We start from the raw sequence: 17,887 nt of genomic DNA, 5'->3' as shown, positions 1-17,887 counted from the left end.
CTTTGGTGTAGAGATATTTTCAACAAACTCTAAAAGCTGCTATTAGAGTTTGGTCAAGACAACCCTCTCTCATCACCATCACCCCCACCACTGATTTCTTACTGGTTGGTAGACTAGAGTTTCTAGAACATACCCACACCTGCCTTCTGAGGCTCTTCTGAGGCTGAAAGAGTGAGAGCTATGCAGAGACATCTATTCCTCTTCCTGAAATGTCATGGGAGACATCTTTCCTGGTGCTTAGTAATAAAAGAGAGAAAACAGCATATTCAAGGTAATTAAAAATAAACTTTAATAAATGATATACTCTGCCAGTTAGTCACTGAATGGATCATATTTGGTCAAATGCTTGTGTTTTCTATGATGACATTAATTAAGCTAATAGAGTTAAAACAATAACATCAAAATTTACAAAATTATCTCCCATCTGAATGAAAATGCAAATGAGTCTAACTTTTACTTTAGTAGCTCTGGAGTTTCAAGTCTGTTCACTTAGAAACAAAATGGCCTTGATTAACTTATACAACTATTTACCACTTCCCTCAAACTTAACATAAACATAAGACATTGCCAACTAGAATACCAATAGGATTCTCTTTGGGAAATTACACAATTATTTTAACTTTCACATAGAAGAAAAAATGCCTGAGAATAACAAGGTGAATATAAAAATGAAGACTGAGGTGAAAATTGGCTCCCATATTGTAGTCAAAGCCACTGTAATCAAATCAATGTTTTATTTACACAGGAGTAGAAAAGTAGAAGACATGAACAGAAATGAAAATTCTGACACAAATCTTGAGTGTGAATGAGAACTGAATGTATGATAAATGTTGCATTTTTAGTCCAATGGGAAATTGATCACTTATTTAATAAATGGTTGTGGCAGAAAGGCTATCTTAAGTATACACCAAATAACTCTGTGCTCTGCTTTGAGACACTTTTCTGAATCTGTTAGCAAGAGAAACACTGAAGCTTTCCCAGATGTCTGCTGTGTCTGGGGGATATGGGGGATGGCTTCAGAGCAGGAGGCCGCAGGTTGGGGTGTCTGGCTGTTGAGCATCTCCAACAGTGGATGAGGGTCCAGCTAGACCTGAGGCTGTGCCCTGTGATTTCTGATCATCTCCCAGCACTGTCCCCACCAGCTGCACTTTCCACCCCTCCTGGGAAAAAGTAGCTAAAGACCCCCTGCCACGCTGCTTGAAGAAAGACAAAGAGGAATATGTTGGGGAGCAGTTTTCTTGTTGCCTTTTATTGTCTTTCCATATGTCAGTCAACTCCCCAGGAGCATCTTGGACTTGAAGAAGCCAGGGTGCACCCGAAGCACATCAGTCTCCTCTTGCAGGCAGGCAGCTCCCTAATCGAGGCCTGAGCCAGGCTGACATCCTACTCCCTTCTCATCCTGTCCAGTATCACTTCTTGTAAGCCCCTTCTATAGGAATAGCCTTCCGGGAAAACATCATGGGCTTCAGAGTTCTCCCAAAAACTAGGCAGGCTGCCTTGCAAGATGTTTAAGTCACTCCACTGTTTCCTTTGCAGCCCCACTTTCTTCCCTGCCTCCTTGCATTCAACCCCCAAAAATACCTTGCTAGGGAACCTGTTTGCACATGCAGACACTCACCCCATCCACATGCTCCCATTATCCAAGGGAGAAGGGAAGGGTTACAGTTCAAGAATGAATAAAAGAGCTGCTCCTCCTGCCTCCATTCCTGTTCCTGCTTGCTCTCCTCCCTGCCCAGTCTCCCACCCTCCCCATGTCCCAGCACCACTGCCATGTTCCACCCACATGCACCTTAAACGGGCACCTTAAACCATCATGGTGGGGGAGAGATGAGATGTCATCTAGTCAACAGCTCGCACGGAGTTGATGCACCAAATGTGACTGCACGACTCCAATGCCCAGAAGCTGTGGAAGTTACACAGAAGGAAAAGACATAAGCCTGCTCTCAGGAAGCTTTAGTTCTATCAGGGTACAGACAAGTACCCCATGAAAGGCAATGCCAATGAGATGGAAGGTCCAATAGGAAGGCAGTGTGCTGTTGGGGCACAAAGGAGGGAAGACCCAGATGTTCCAGAAGAAGGAATGAAGGAACTGGGATGTGACCTGTGCACGTTGGACCCTGTCCTCCAGCCCCACACCCCTCTTCCTATGCCAGATGTCATGATCTGGAGACTGGGAAGCACTCCACAGGATGGAAAGAGAAACAGAGGGCTGGACACAGGGTACAGGGGCTGATGGTGTCCTTGGCTCAAGTCAGCACAGGCTCAAAGGTAAGGCCTTCCCAAAATGCATCTGTGGGCTTCCTCAGATTCCTTCTGGATCTGGGACAGCCCTTCCAGCCACGACTCCTCACCAGGCCTGTCCTCAGAGCCTTGTCCCTGGTTTACTTGCCTTTCCTGTACTTCTTTGAGCAGAAAGTTTTGCTGGGTATATTGGTAAGCCTTGTTGCTGTAATAATGGCCTTCACTTTCCCATAGGATGGCTTCAACTTTCTCCATGAGCTCCTGCAGTTGGGCCTCCTGCTCCTCCCCCTGCGCCCTGTTGTTGAAGCTGCAATGGCGCCGTGCAAGGGTCACATCCAGCCTGGTGAGGGCCTCATTGTCGGTCTCTCGCACATAGTCTTCTAGGGAGTCACCGGCCAGGTCTTCTTTCCGGGTGAACACCAGGATGGTGTGAGCCAGGACCCCCACTCCAAAGACCTCCTGCAGGCGCCTGACTGCCTGCTGATCCTCATCTGTGAACCGGCCCAGCTGTGTCACCAGGAGCACAGCGTGGGGCCCTGGGGAGGATAGGACAATGGTTTGGCAGATAGCGGTTGACACCTCTGGCAGGACCTGGGGGGACAGAATGTTGGGTGTGTCAATCACCTCAAGCTGCTTCCCAGCCCACTCTCGGCTCCCTTTCTGGAATGTCTTGGTCACAGGTCCAGTGCTGAGTTTAGACTCAAAGACATTCCTGCCGAGGATGCTGTTTCCTGTTGCACTTTTCCCAGTTCCTGTTTTCCCCACAAGAATGAGCCTCAGTCTCCTTGGGGTCTTCTGTTCTTTCTCCCTCAGACCTAGAAGTATTCAAAGAAAGCAGAGGGAACTGGGGTTAGGGCCCGTGTACCCCTACTTGTCCTCACCAGGAGCCCCTGGGTATACCCCCAGACCACAGAGGCAGATTGTCAAAGACCAACATCTGCCCTGAAACCAGCCCTGGGCCCCCATTCTGGACCCACATCCTTGAAAGTGGGGCTGAACTTTCTCTCCCAGCAAAGAGCAGAGCCAAGAGAGAAGGGTGAGACTTCACCAATAAGACACCAAGAAACCCAATACCAGGATTTTTAGATGTGACTGGGGCAGAAGTCAGGAAGGGAATTCCTTTCTCCTGGCCTTGCAGGTCCCAAGACCCAGAACATATAAAGAAGTAACAAGTAATAGCTGGTTTCCCAGGCTAGTCCCCACAGATGACACTGATGTATCTCAGATGATGGAGCATGAAGCCTGCAGGGCAGCACGGGTGCAGTCATCTCCTGAATCTCCTGGGCACCAACAGGCCTTGCTGTGGCCTGCCTGCCACTCTTGGCTCTGACACACACACCAATTCTAACTGAGTGACAGTGGCCCCCATCCAGCTTCCCCAAAGTAGTTGAAAAGGAATTTGAATGAATGGGCAAGAGTCTGTGCAGTCGACCTTCATCCCCTCCCACCAAGCCGGGATCAGAGCCAGAGGAGACAGGAGCCCCCATCTGAGCAGCCTGGAGCTAGCACACACTGCTGGACTTTACTAAAGCCAAATGCATCACTTGAGCTCTGGAGAGGAGTCTTAAAGGGTTAACTAACCCTGACTGCTGTAACTAAAGGTCAAACAGGTGTTAGCACAGGTATGAGTAATTTCCCTAAATGGTAGATTAATATGGCTTTTTCCAGATGGCTCAAGCCATTTAAGTTCGTAAAATAAAAGGTCATTCATATTAAAATACATAATGAATCACAAATAATTTCTTCGGCCAGGAAAGGGCTGGGTTTCCAGCATTTCTAAATCCTGCCCCCCCAGAATGGATGATGAAGTTGAGCCCACAAAAGTGAAGCGCCTGACCCTGTGCAACAGCTTTTGGGAAAGGGATGCCCTCGATAAGGCTGAGCCCAGATCTGAGACCTGCTAGTTCACATGGTGCTTTCAACCTTACAACCATGACAACTCCACTTCGGAGTCAGCCAGACACCCATGCAGGGTCTGTTGGAATCCAAGCCTCGGTCCAGGGTCACTTATTTTTGTCACACCCACTGTCAGCACATCTTCCTGGGGAGTGACATCCACCATGTGAAAGCCTTTCTTTTGGGACTGGCAAGGTGATGTAGTCATTGGTGCTATCTCTCACCTCCTTTTATCTACCATACCTATCCAGGGGTCTTTTTCCTTATTTTTGGCTGGTGATAAGGAGGGCCCTACCCCAAAGGCCTCTGATGGTGGTTGAGGTGGGTAAATTTCTGTGACTGGGGGACGTCAGCTTCCTCCCTCCAAACACACCATGGTGAGGGAGCTGTATCCCACCCATACCCCTCATGTTTCCCACCTGCTCCTCTCTCCTCATTCACTTTACCTCCTGATGGCTCCAGCGTAGAATCCTGGGACAGCTCTCCTGGGGGGCTCTCCTGGGGAATCTGTTCGTATTCCTCTTCCTCCATCTATGAAAAAAAATCATGTGATCTACTGACTTTCCAAATGAATTTCAACAGCCACCTGCCTTTCACCTTTCTCTTGCCAGAGGAAAGTTGTTTGCATTAGTTTAGGGTTGGGGTGGGACTGAGTGAGGCAAGGGAAGAAGGGGTCTGAGACAGTCTCTGCTGGCTTTAGAGAGCCTATTTCTTTAGGGACCTTATCCCCGTGCCCTTCATTGTGATCTTCATCATGAGGTTAAGAGATTTTACAGAAAAAGGTGCAACTGGCTGGGATATGAGGAATGGGTGAAATTTGGATAGACATAGGGTCTGGAACTGTTCTGGGAGGAGGGAGAGGGGGAGTAGGGGGAGAGAAAGGGGAGCAGGAGGGGGAGGGGGAAGGAGGGAGAGAAGGGGGAGTTAGAGGGGGAGGAGGACGAGGGAGAAAAGGAGGAGGAGGAGGAGGAGGGAGAGAAGGGGGAGGAGAAGCAGGAGGAGGAGGAAGGGGAGCACAGAAGCAGGTATGGTTCTGATTCCGTTGTGTCCTGGGAGCAGCAGGAAGGTCTAGTGTGCCTGGAGGGTTTGAATGAGTAGGATGTTGTTAGAAGAGGCCACTTGGTGGGCACTGGGGCCAGACTTTGGAGAAGGCTGTGCAGTGAGGGTTACAGGGGACTGGGATTGCAGGAGCTGAGCTGGGAAGGAAGCCAGAGGTCTCAGGGAAGATGCAGCCACCAGTTAGCTCTGCCTGGGCCTCAGCATCCCATCAGTATGAATGTTGGGACTGAGCTGGATGCCTGTGTAGGTCTCTTACCCTATTAAGCTCCCAGCACACTGCAGAACATTTTTTTAGAGCAACTCTTAGTCCTCTTTGCAAATTAGGGCTGTGTCATTTCCAACCAGGAACTCCTGTCCCCTTCCCATGACAGCAATGTGTCCTGGCTTCATGGACGAACACAGTTCTCTATGTCAAAATCTCATAAGGTTGTCTCTGCTCGATTTTCTCTGTGGGACTAGGAGGAAGTTGTATTCCCCATGACTGTTTTTCCAGATCATGTAGGACATTCATAACCAGATGAAACAGATCCAGATGAAGCCTCTGGGGTGTGGGGAAACCTAAGCCCAGGGGACCCTGATAGACATGTTTTTCTCATTGTCACATTGTTGGATGTTTGTTCTACGCTTCACCTGGCAAACACTCCAGTCCTCCCTAGATCCCAGGAGTGTATATGTGGATGTTGCTTTATGATTGGTAAAGGTCAATTTTGCAGTGCTGGGCTGGGGATGGAGGGAGTCCAGGAAGGTCTGGTGACTTTCTAGGAAGAGAGAAGAAGCAGGCGGGAGGACAGCCTTCCTCAGACCTCAACAGCCAGATTCTGGAAGGAGTCCAGTACTTCACCTACCAAAGGGAGTTCAGTTCTTCCTAACTGGTGACCTCTCAATCTCTTTGTCCCTGGCTTCCTTACATCCCTGGTGGAAACTGAGGCAGCACTTTACCAATGTAATCTCATTCCTCCTTTAGAGAGAAAGGGCAGGCAGCTTAACAGGAAACAACAGCAGGGTGGGACTAGGCTGTGGCATGCAGGAACGTGCACTGTGCCCTCGAAGGGCCCAGGGGGAACGGGTCTGCACTCAAGGCACCTCTCACCTCCTCCTAAACCCTGCCCAGAAAGGCACCTCCCACATTGGCCACAGTGTGCTTTTTTGTCTCCGACACAGAAGATGAAACAGATCGTGCCACACTTGTCATGCTGTTCTGGAAGAAAGCAAAACTCAGAGAGGCCAAACATTAAGCAGTGAGTCTGTCGCAGGGCAAAATGTTCTCCGGACTTGTTGGTCATAACTCTTTTTATCACATCACAAACCCACATGCACCACAACACACACACAAACATACGCAACACACACACATGCACAAAACACATGTACCACTCACACACATGCAGGTGAACACATAAACACATACACACACAAACACAAATATACATACACAACACACACACATACACAACACAAACATCACACACACACCACCACTCATACACATCCATGTAAACACATACAAACACGTAAACACACATATACAGCACAAACACCCACACATACACATCCAAACATGACACACATATACTCAGACTTACCCCTGCACCAACCCACAGGCAAGAGAAAGGGCCACGTTTCTTGTCTCCCGGCCAAGCACTCTCACGGAGGAGGCAGAGAAAAGCATCCACGGTGTATCAACACATGAAGGACACAGCCGATATTTGCTTACCTTTTCAGCAAAACGTGATTGGAGAGCTGGGCTGGAGACCTGCCCTTGAAAGAGCAGTGTCTGCTGGATATGGAGGAACAGGAAGTGGGCGGGAGCACAGGCCCTCCTGAGCCAGAGGAGTCTGCTGTTGTGCTTTGCAGCCTCGGAAGGAGAAAAAGGAAGGAGACCATAGGGTGGGATTATTTTTATCCTGAGCCGGGATAACTAGAACTCAAAGCTTAAAAAGCAGCAGATGATTCAGAAAGATTTGTGTCAGGAGGAGTGACTTTCTCCTGATCTCTCTTTTCTGAACTCCACCACCTCCCCAGGGAACGTCTATGCCTCAGTATTGCAGCAAACAGTCACTGTCTCTTTTCTTCCCCAGCCTCTCCTTCCTTTAATAGTTTCTCTCAGGACAAGGTCTGATACTCATTATCTCTAAGGCAGGAATCATTGGTAATTCCAATTGTTACAGCTTCTAGAAGATCTGCACTGTAAGACGAGGGAAAACACAAAAGAATGTCTAAAATGTAAGATTAAAGAGAGCACTTGTTATGTGGAAAGTACAGTATTTTAAACACAGGCTAAGGGAGAAAAAAACCTCAGCATCCTCAAAAACATGTTTTCTAGGTCTTAACTGACAGATCTGATCATTGTGGCTAAAGGGAAGCCATTGAAGGAAGAAGTTGAGAACATAGGAGCATAGGTGATGATATTGTTACCACACGATTTAAAAATACTAAGATTCCCTTAAAAAATTCCACTCGATCTACTATAGTAGTTCTAATTTTCTTTTGTTCTATTCTGGTTGATAGTCATGGTGTATTTACTAAAATGTTTACATAGTATGTGTGTGTGTATATATATGTATACATATATATATACTCTAATGTTCTGCTTAAATTATTGTGTAACACTCTGACATAATTGTGTGTGTGTGCGTGTGTGTGTGTGTGTGTGTTTGAGACAGAGTCTTATTCTGTCACCAAAGCTGGAGTGTAACGGTGCGATCACAGTTCACTGCAACCTCCTCCTCCCAGGTTCAAAAGATTCTCATGCCTCAGCCTCCCAAGTAGCTGGAATTATAGGCATCGCCATCACACCCAGCTAATTTTTTGTATTTTTAGTAGAGACAGGGTTTTATCATGTTGGCCAGGCTGGTCTCGAACTCCTGACCTCAAGTGATCTGCCCAGCTTGGCCTCCCAAAGTGCTGGGACTATGGGTGTGAGCCACTGCACCTGGCCTAATGTGCTTAATTCTTAAAAGTCGTGTGTTGATCTTTACTATTTCTTCCATTGCCTAAGAAGTTAGCATGTTATTACTACACCTATAATTGAAATTAACTATCTGTTTTGAATTTTAATCATTTCCATTTTCTGCAAGTTAACCCTGGAGAGTTGTCCAGAGCTGTGGTTGACTGAACAAGCCAGAGATCAATCTTCTCAGTGTTCAGCCATGAGATTTGTAAAGTGTTTGCTACTGCAAGGTAATCTGGCCTAACCTGATTGATACAGCATATAAATCTGATGTTGATTCTTTGGTTTGTTTTTTAATATTTGTTTTTGTTTTTGGCTGACTCTCACTTTTGGTGATTTCTTTTCTGGAGTTACATTCACAGTCTTTGATTGTGAGCTTAAGTATGGAAATCACTGGGATTGAAATCAAGGTGGCTTTACTCCAGAGAGGATTTGTGTACATTTTATCAGGAACTGACAAGGGGGTGCTGGTAATACTGAACTGAGACCACTTCAACTCCATTTTCAGATTTTCGGCTTATTCCAGAATTCCTCAATCTACAACTCACTTTACAACTGATTCTAAATTTAGGCTCCAGAGAGTATGGCAGAGAGCTTCCTTTGCTCTGGGGGCAGCCAATCTTCCCTTTGAGTTTATGGCTCTACTCCCATTTCAGTTTAAGATGTATTTATTTATTTGGTTATTTAAACAATTTTTGCCCATATGCTGTTATCCCTCACTTCCTGCAAGCCAAATAATGTAGTCTGTTGTTTTGTTGAGGGAGGACCTCTCTATGCTATTGTCTTAAACATAGCATATCTACAAAGGATGTAATTCGCAATTTCTGTCATGGTCTTGTTTCTTTTTTTTTTTTTTGAGACGGAGTTTCACTCTTGTTACCCAGGCTGGAGTGCAATGGGGCGATCTCGGCTCACTGCAACCTCCGCCTCCTGGGTTCAGGCAATTCTCCTGCCTCAGCCTCCTGAGTAGCTGGGATTACAGGCACACACCACCATGCCCAGCTAATTTTTTTTGTATTTTTAGTAGAGATGGGGTTTCACCATGTTGACCAAGATGGTCTTGATCTCTTGACCTCGTGATCCACCCGCCTCGGCCTCCCAAAGTGCTGGGATTACAGGCTTGAGCCACCGCGCCCGGCTGGTCTTGCTTCTTAAACTGCATCCTCTGTTGAGAACCTGGCCCCAAACTAGCTGCAAGGGAGGCTGGGGTGAACAAGGTGCACGTGGATGTTTGATGAACACTAATGGTGTTGGACACACCATCCAACTCAGAGGTTTTGGAAGAAAACGTTAGTTATGGTCAAAGAAGCAGCTGAAAGAAAACCTGCATGATTTCTTTTTCAAAAAATTATAATTTAAGCTCTGGGGTACATGTGCAGATGGTGCAGGATTGTTACATAAGTATATACATGCCATGGTGGTTTGCTGCATCCATCCCCCTGTCATCTACATTAGGTATTTCTCCTAATGTTATCCCTCCCCAATCTCCCCACCCCCTGCTATCCCTCCCTGAGCTCTCGCACCCCCCAACAGGCCCAGGTGTGTAATGTTCCCCTTCCTGTGTCCATGTGTTCTTATTGTTCAACAGCTACTTATGAGTGAGAACATGGGGTGTTTAGTTTTCTGTTTCTATGTTCATTTGCTGAGGATAATAGTTTCCAGCTTCATCCATGTCCCTGAAAAGGACATAAACTCATTCTTTTTTATGGCTGCATAGTATTCATGGTATATATGGGCCACATTTTCTTTATCCATTCTATCATTGATGGACATCTGAGTTAGTTCCAAGTCTTTGCCATTGTGAACAGTGCTGCAACAAACATACGTGTGCATGTGTCTTCATAATAGAACAGTTTATAATTCTTTGGATATATACTCAGTAATGAGATTGCTGGGTCAAATGGTATTTCTAGTTCTAGATCCTTGAGGAATAGCCACATTGTCTTCCACAGTGGTTGAACTAATTTACACTCCCACCAACAGTGTAAAAGCATTCCTATTTCTCCACATCCTCACCGGCATCTGTTGTTTTCTGACTTTTTAATGATGGTCATTCTAACTGGCATGAGAGAGTATCTTATTGTGGTTTTGATTCGCATTTCTCTAATGACGAGTGAGGATGAGCTTTTTTTAAAATATGTTTGCTGATCACATGAATGTTTTCTTTTGAAAAGTGTCTGTTCATATTCTTCACCCACTTTTTGATGGGGTTATTGTTTTTCTTTTGTAAATTTGTTTAAGTTCCTTGTAGATTCTGGATATTAGACTTTGTCAGATAGATATATTGCAAAAATTTTCTCCCATTTTGTAGGTTTCCTATTCAATCTGATGATAGTTTCTTTTGCTGTGTAGAAGCCTTTAGTTTAATTAGATTCCATTTGTCAATTTTGGCTTTTGTTGCAATTGCTTTTGATGTTTTAGTCATGAAGTGTTTGTCCATGCCTATGTCCTGAATGCTATTGCCTAGGTTTTCTTCTAGGGTTTTTATGGTTTCAGGTTTTACATTTAAATCTTTAATCCATCTTGAGTTAATTTTTGTATAAGGTGTAAGGAAGGGGTCCAGTTTCAGTTTTTTGCATATGGCTAGCCGGTTTTCCTAGCACCATTTATTAAATAGGGAATCCTTTCCCCATTGCTTGTTTTTGTCAGGTTTGTTGAAGATTAGATGGTTGTGTATGTGTGGTGTTATTTCTGAGGCCTCTGTTCTGTTCCATTGGTCTATATATCCATTTTGGTAGTAGTACCGTGCTGCTTCAGTTAATGTAGTCTTGTAGTATAGTTTGAAGTCAGGTAGGGTAATCCCTCCAGCTTTGTTCTTTTGTTTAGGATTGTTTTGGCTTGAGGACAATTTTTCGATTCCATATGAAATTTAAAGTAGTTTTTTCTACTTTTGTGAAGAAAGTCAATGGTAGCTTAATGGAAATAGCATTGAATTTATAAATTACTTTGGACAGTATGGCCATTTTCATGATATTAATTCTTTCTATCCATGAGCATGGAATATTTTTCCGTTTGTGTCCTCTCTTATTTCCATGAGCAGTGGTTTGTAGTTTTCCTTGAAGAGGTCCTTCACATCTCTTGTAACTTGTATTCTTTGATATTTAATTTTCTTTGTAGCAATTGTGAATGGAAGTTTACTTATGATTTGGCTTTCTGCTTGTATATTATTAGTGTATAAGAACGCTGGTAATTTTTGCACAGTGATTTTGTATCCTGAGATTTTGCTTAAGTTGTTTATTAGCTTAAGGATTTTTTCTTTTTTTTTTTTTTTTTTTTTTGAGACGGAGTTTCACTCTTGTTACCCAGGCTGGAGTGCAATGGCGTGATCTTGGCTCACCGCAACCTCCGCCTCCTGGGTTCAGGCAATTCTCCTGCCTCAGCCTCCCGAGTAGCTGGGATTACAGGCACGTGCCACCATGCCCAGCTAATTTTTGTATTTTTAGCAGAGACGGGGTTTCACCATGTTGACCAGGATGGTCTCGATCTCTTGACCTCGTGATCCACCCGCCTCGGCCTCCCAAACTGCTGGGATTACAGGCTTGAGCCACCGCGCCCGGCCTAGCTTAAGGATTTTTAGGTTGAGATGAGGGGTTTTCTAAATATACAATTATGTCATCTGCAAACAGAGACAATTTGACTTCCTCTCTTCCTGTTTGAATATCCTTTATTTGTTTCTCTGGCCTGATTGCTCTGGCCAGAACTTCCAATACTATGTTGAATAGGAGTGGTGAGAGAGGGCATCCTTGCCTTGTGCTGGTTTTCAAAGAGAATGCTTCCAGCTCTTGCCCATTCAGTATAATATTGGCTGTGGGTTTGTTATAAATAGCTCTTATTATTTTGAGATATGTTCCGTCAATACCTAGTTCACTGAGAGTTTTTAGCATGAAGGGATGTTGAGTTTTATTGAAGGCCTTCTCTGCATCTATTGAGATAATCAAAGGTTTTTGACATTGGTTCTGTTTATGTGATGGATTACATTTATTGATTTGCATATGTTGAACCATCAGCCTTGCACCCCAGGGATGAAGCTGATTTGATCGTGGTGGATAAGCTTTTTGATATGCTGCTGGATTCAGTTTGCCAGTATTTTATTAGGATTTTCACAACAATGTTCATCAGTGATATGGGCCTGAAACGTGTGTGTGTGTGTGTGTGTGTGTGTGTGTGTGTGTGTGCGCACGCGCGCGCGCTTCTGTCAAGTTTTGGAATCAGGATTATTCTGGTCTCATAAAATGAGTTATGGAGGAATCCCTCTTTTTCTATTGTTTAGAATGGTTTCAGAGGAAATGGTAACAACTCCTCTTTGTACCTCTGATAGAGTTCAGCTGTGAATCCTTCTAGTCCTGGGCCTTTTTTTGTTCGTATGCTTTTAATTACTGCATCAATTTCAGAACTTCTTATTGGTTTATTCAGGGATTTGACTTCTTCCTGGTTTAGTCTTGGGAGGATGTATGCGTCCAGGAATTTATCCATTTCTAGTTTATTTGTATACAGGTGTTTATAGTAGTTTCTGATGGTAGTTTGTATTTCTGTGGGATCAGTGCTGATATCCCCTTTATCATTTTTTACTGTGTCTATTCTATTATTTTCTTTTCTTTTTCATTACTCAGGCTAGTGGTCTGTCTGTTTTGTTAATTTCTTCCAAAAGCCAGCTCCTGGATTCATTGCTTTTTTTGAAGGGTTTTTCATGTCTCTATCTCCTTCAGTTCTGCTCTGATCTTAGTTATTTCTTCTCTTTTGCTAGCTTTTGAATTTGTTTGCTCTTGCTTCTCTAGTTATTTTAATTGTGTTGTTAGAGTCTTGATTTTAGATCTTTCTCACTTTCTGATGCGGGCATTTAGTGCTATAAATTTCCCTCCAAACACTGCTTTAACTGTGTTCCAGAGATTCTGGCATGTTGTGTCTTTGTTTTCATTGTTTTCAAAGAATTTCTTTATTTCTGCCTTAATGTCGTTATTTACCCAGTAGTCATTCAGGATCAGGTTGTTCAATTTCCATGTAGTTGTGCAGTTTTGAGTGAGTTTCTTAACCCTGAGTTCTAATGTGATTTCACTGTGGTCAGAGATACTGTTTGTTATGATTTCTAATTTTTTTTTGCATATGCTGAGGAGTGTTTTACTTCTAATTATGTGGTCACTTTTAAAATAAGTGCTATAGGGTGCTGAGAAGAATGTATATTCTGTCGAATTGGGGTTGAAAATTCTTTAGATGTCTATTAGTTCTGCTTGGTCCAGAGCTGAGTTCAGGTCTTGGATATCCTTGTTAATTTTCTGTCTTGTTGATTTGTCTAATATTGACAGTGGGGTGTTAAAGTCTCCCAGTATTATTGTGTGGGAGTCTAAGTGCCTTTGTAGTCTCTAAGAACTTACTTTGTGAATCTGGGTGCTCCTGTATTGGGTGCATATTTAGGACAATTAGGTCTTCTTGTTGCATCGATCCCTTTACCATTATGTAATGCCCTTTTTTGTCTCTTTTGATTTTGTTGGTTTAAAGTCTGTTTTATCAGAGACTAGAATTACACCCCCTGCTTTTTTTTTGTTTTCCATTTGCTTGGCATATATTCCTTCATCTCTTTATTTTGAGCCTATGTGTATCTTTGTACATAAGATGGGTGTCCCGAATACAGCACACAGATGGGTCTTGACTCTTTATTCAATTTTCCAGTCTGTGTCTTTTAATTGTGGCATTTAGCCCATTTACATTGTTATATGTGAATTTGATTTGTCATCATGATGCCAGCTGATTATTTGGCACATTAGTTGGTGCAGTTTCTTCATAGTGTCATTGGTTTTTATATTTCAGTGTGTTTTTGCAGTGGCTGGTACTACTTTCTCCTTTCCATATTTAGTGCTTCCTTCAGGAGCTCTTGTAAGTCAGGCCTAGTGGTGACAAAATCCCTCAACATTTGCTTGTCTGTAAAGGATTTTATTTCTCCATAACTTACAAAGCTTAGTTTGGATGGATATGAAATTCTGAGTTGAAAATTATTTTCCTTAAGAATGTTGAATATTGGTTCTTACACTTTTCTGGCTTGTAGGGTTTCTGAGGAGAGATCCACTTTTAGTCTGATGGGCTTCCACTTCTAGGTAACCTGACCTTTCTCTCTGACTGCCCTTAACATTTTTTCCTTCATTTTAACCTTGGATAATCCAATGATTTGATGATTATGTGTCTTGGGGTTGCTCTTGTCGAGGAGTATCTTAGTGATGTCCTCCATATTTTGGGAATCTGAATGTTGGCCTGTCTTGCTAGGTTAGGGACGTTTTCCTGGATAATATCCTGAAGTGTGTTTTCCAACTTGGTTTCATTCTCCTCGTCACTTTCAGGAACCCCAATCAATCCTAGGCTTGATATTTTCAGATAAATCCATATTTCTTGGAGGCTTTGTTTGTTTCTGTTCAATCTTTTTTCTCTAATCTTGTCTTCACTCCTTATTTCAGTAAATTGATCTTCAGTCTCTGATATCCTTTCTTTTGCTTGATAGATTCAGTTAATCAATACCTTTTTAATTGAGTGTTTTTATACAAACGATGCCATATCACCATCTGTGAAGATGATCAAATGATTTTGTTCCTTACTTTTATTAATATGATTAATTATATTGTTAGATCCTCTAATATTAATTTATATTTTCATTACCAGAATGAACTTTCTTCATCATGGTGTATGAGTTTTTAATACATTGTTGAATTTTATTTCTAATATCTTTAATTTTTTTCATTGATACTTATAAGTTAAATTGACTACATTTTATTTGATGTGCATTGTTCATCTGGTTTGCATATCAGAGCTATAACCACTAGTGAAGGCAATAAGCTGTATCTTGAAAATCAGAAGTAGCATATACACACTTGGGGAAATAGCTGTACATTCAAGTACACAGCTATATTTTATCACTCACACCCCAAATAGATAGAAACTTACAATGAATTTTTTAAAAACATATATTTTAATTTCCTACATGCCTCTCCTGCCTGTAGGTTCTCCAGTACTTCAAGTCATCTTGAAGTCTTACAAGATCTTTGATTCACTGGCAAGGGATCCAAGTAACATTGCATCAGCTCAAGGAACTATCAAGAACTGTAAAGGGTCTCAGATTTTACATTATATGTAAGCTAACAAGTTAGCCTACTGACAGTTTCATAAGTACTAGCAGAAGATATGAGACTTCTAGGACAAAGCCAAAGATAGTTTATTACTCACAGAAATAGTCATGGATGCCAAGGTGGGTTTATATAGGAGTAGACTTCCCCAATAACTTCAAAATTTATTGGAAGGTCTGAGTTATTCATGCTTACCTAAGTACATTCATGTAAATTAATAAATATCTGCGATATAGATGGATTCTACTTAAATGTGATGCTTCATTCATAGAAATACACTCTACTTAAAGGTGGTACCATCATCCATACAAAAACACTCAATTTCTAAAGTGCACAACTAACATCATTTTATTGTGGCCTTACTAAAGTATAGTCAAACTAAAGTCTTCATCCCTGATTCTTCCTTTGATAGTTCATGATCCAATAGCAGTGGTCTGGTTCACTCTCCAGATATATACAGTAGACTTGCTCAGTTGTTTCTGGCAAGTATTGGCTCTGAAAGTTACTGTGCAGTTCCTTAAGAATCTTCTAGGTGTAGTCACAATCTGTAAGCCGTGGTAAGAGTCCTGCAGAGCCCTAAACTTTGCCCTAGAGAAACCATCAGGCTTCCCTCATGTCTCTGTTCCCCACAATGGTTTGCTAAGATGGCTTGTTTATTTGTCTTCTACAAATCTCATGTTGAAATTCGAGCTCCAGTGTTGGAGGTGGGTCCTAGTTGGAGGTGTTTGGGTCATAGGCACAGATTCCTCATGAGTGGCTTGGTGCTGTCCCACAGTAATGAATGAATTGTTGCTCTATTAGTTCCTGCAAGAGCTGGTTGTTTAAAAAGAACCTAAGGAAAATGGCCCAATAGGAACAGCTCTGGTCTGCATCTCCCAGCGAGATCAACACAGAAGGTGAGTGATTTTTGCGTTTCCCACTGAGGTACCCAGCTCATCTCACTGGGACTGGTTAGACAGTGGGTACAGCCCATAGAGGGCTAGCCAAAGCAGGGTGGGGTGTTGCCTCACCAGGGAAGCACAAGGGGTCAGGGAACTCCTTCCCATAGCCAAGGAAAGCTGTGAGGGATGTTGCCATGAGGAACGGTGCACTCCGGCCCAGATACTACACTTTTCCCAACGTCTTTGCAACCCACAGACCAGGAGATTCCCTTGGGTGCCTATACCACCAGGGCCCTGGGTTTTAAGCATAAAACTGGGCAACCGTTTGGGCAGACACTGAGCTAGCTGCAGGAGATTTTTGTTCATATTCCAGTGACACCTGGAATACCAGCAAGACAGAACTCATCACTCCTCTGGAAAGGGGGTTGAAGCCAGAGAGCCGAGTGGTCTAGGTCAGCCTATCCAACCCCCACGGAGCCCAGCAAGCTAAGATCCACTGGCTTGAAATTCTTGCTGCCAGCACAGAGGTCTGAAGTCAACCTGGGATGCTGGATCTTGGTAGGGGTAGGGGAATCCACCATCACCGAGGCTTGAGTAGGTGGTTTTTCCCTACAGTGTGAACAAAGCCACAGGCAAGCTCTAACTGGGCAGAGCCCTTTGCAGCTCAACAAAGCTGCTGTAGCCAGACTGCCTCTCTAGATTCTTCCTCTCTAGGCAGGACATCTCTGAAAAAAAAGGCAGCAGCCTCAATTAGAGGCTTATAGATAAAACTCCCATATCCCTGGGACAGCACCTGGGGGAAGTGGTGGCTGTGGGCACAGCTTCAGCAGAATTAAATGTCCCTGCCTCTGTGCAACAGATCTCCCAGCACAGTTTTCAAGCTCTGTTAGGGGACAGACTGCCTCCTCAGGTGGGTCCCTGACCCCTGTGTCTCCTGACTGGGAGACCCCTTCCAGCAGGGTCCAACAGACAACTTATACAGGTGAGCTGTGGCTGACATCTGGTGGGTGCCCCTCAGGACAAAGCTTTCAGAGGAAGGAACAGGCAGCAATCTTTTCTGTTCTGCAGCCTCTGCTGGTGACACCCAGGCAAACAAGATCTGGAGGGGACCTCCAGCAAACTCCGGCAGACCTGCAGCAAAGGGGCCTGACTGTTAGAAGGAAAACTAACAAACAAAAAGGAATAGCATCAACAAAAAGGACAAACACACAAAAACCCCATCCGAAGGTCACCAACATCAAAGTCCAAAGGTAGATAAATCCACAAAGATGGAGAGAAGTCAGGGCAAAAAGGCTGAAAATTCCAAAAACCAGTATATCTCTTCTCCTCAAAAAGATCACAACTCCTTGCCAGCAAGGGAACAAAACTGGATGGAGAATGAGTTTGATGAATTAACAGAAGCAGGCTTCAGAAGGTTGGTAATAAACTCCTCCAAGCTAAAGAAGCATGTTCTAACCCAATGCAAAAAAAAGCTAAAAACCTCGGAAAAAAGTTAGAGGAATTGCTACCTAGAATAATTAGTCTAGAGAAGAACATAAATGACCTGGTGGAGCTGAAAAACACCGCACAAGAACTTTGTGAAGTATACACAAGTATCAATAGCCGAATCAATCAAGTGGAGGAAAAGATATCAAAGATTGAAGATCAGCTTAATGAAATAAAGCATGAAGACAAGATTACAGAAAAAAGAATGAAAAGGAACAAAGCCTCCAAGAAATAGGGGACTATGTGAAAAGACCAAACCTATGTTTTATTGG

At 43.5% G+C, this 17,887-nt stretch overlaps 1 protein-coding gene across 7 annotated transcripts; it reads right to left on the bottom strand.

Moving 5' to 3' along the window:
• Nucleotides 1–265: 265 nt before the first annotated feature.
• GIMAP6 (GTPase, IMAP family member 6) lies at nt 266–7,353 on the bottom strand. Of its 7 annotated transcripts, none has more exons than XM_032245044.1 (3): nt 6,780–7,327; nt 4,557–4,668; nt 266–3,056 (listed from the first exon to the last, which is right to left on the bottom strand). In XM_032245044.1, exons 2-3 carry the CDS (start codon nt 4,666–4,668, stop codon nt 2,263–2,265), a joined length of 906 nt encoding a protein of 301 aa, XP_032100935.1. In that variant the 5' UTR covers nt 6,780–7,327; the 3' UTR covers nt 266–2,262. The 7 variants fall into 7 exon arrangements, with proteins under 7 accessions (XP_032100935.1, XP_032100938.1, XP_032100936.1 ...); XM_032245047.1 differs by having other exon boundaries at nt 4,584–4,668; nt 6,780–7,326; XM_032245045.1 differs by having other exon boundaries at nt 6,911–7,023.
• Nucleotides 7,354–17,887: the final 10,534 nt, after the last annotated feature.

This window comes from Sapajus apella, unplaced genomic scaffold, assembly GCF_009761245.1.
Source record: "Sapajus apella isolate SASKATOON/1434 unplaced genomic scaffold, GSC_monkey_1.0 scaffold56, whole genome shotgun sequence".
NCBI lineage: Eukaryota > Metazoa > Chordata > Mammalia > Primates > Cebidae > Sapajus > Sapajus apella.
Note: the sequence above shows the minus strand (reverse complement) of the source record. Positions and strands in the feature narration are given on the sequence as shown.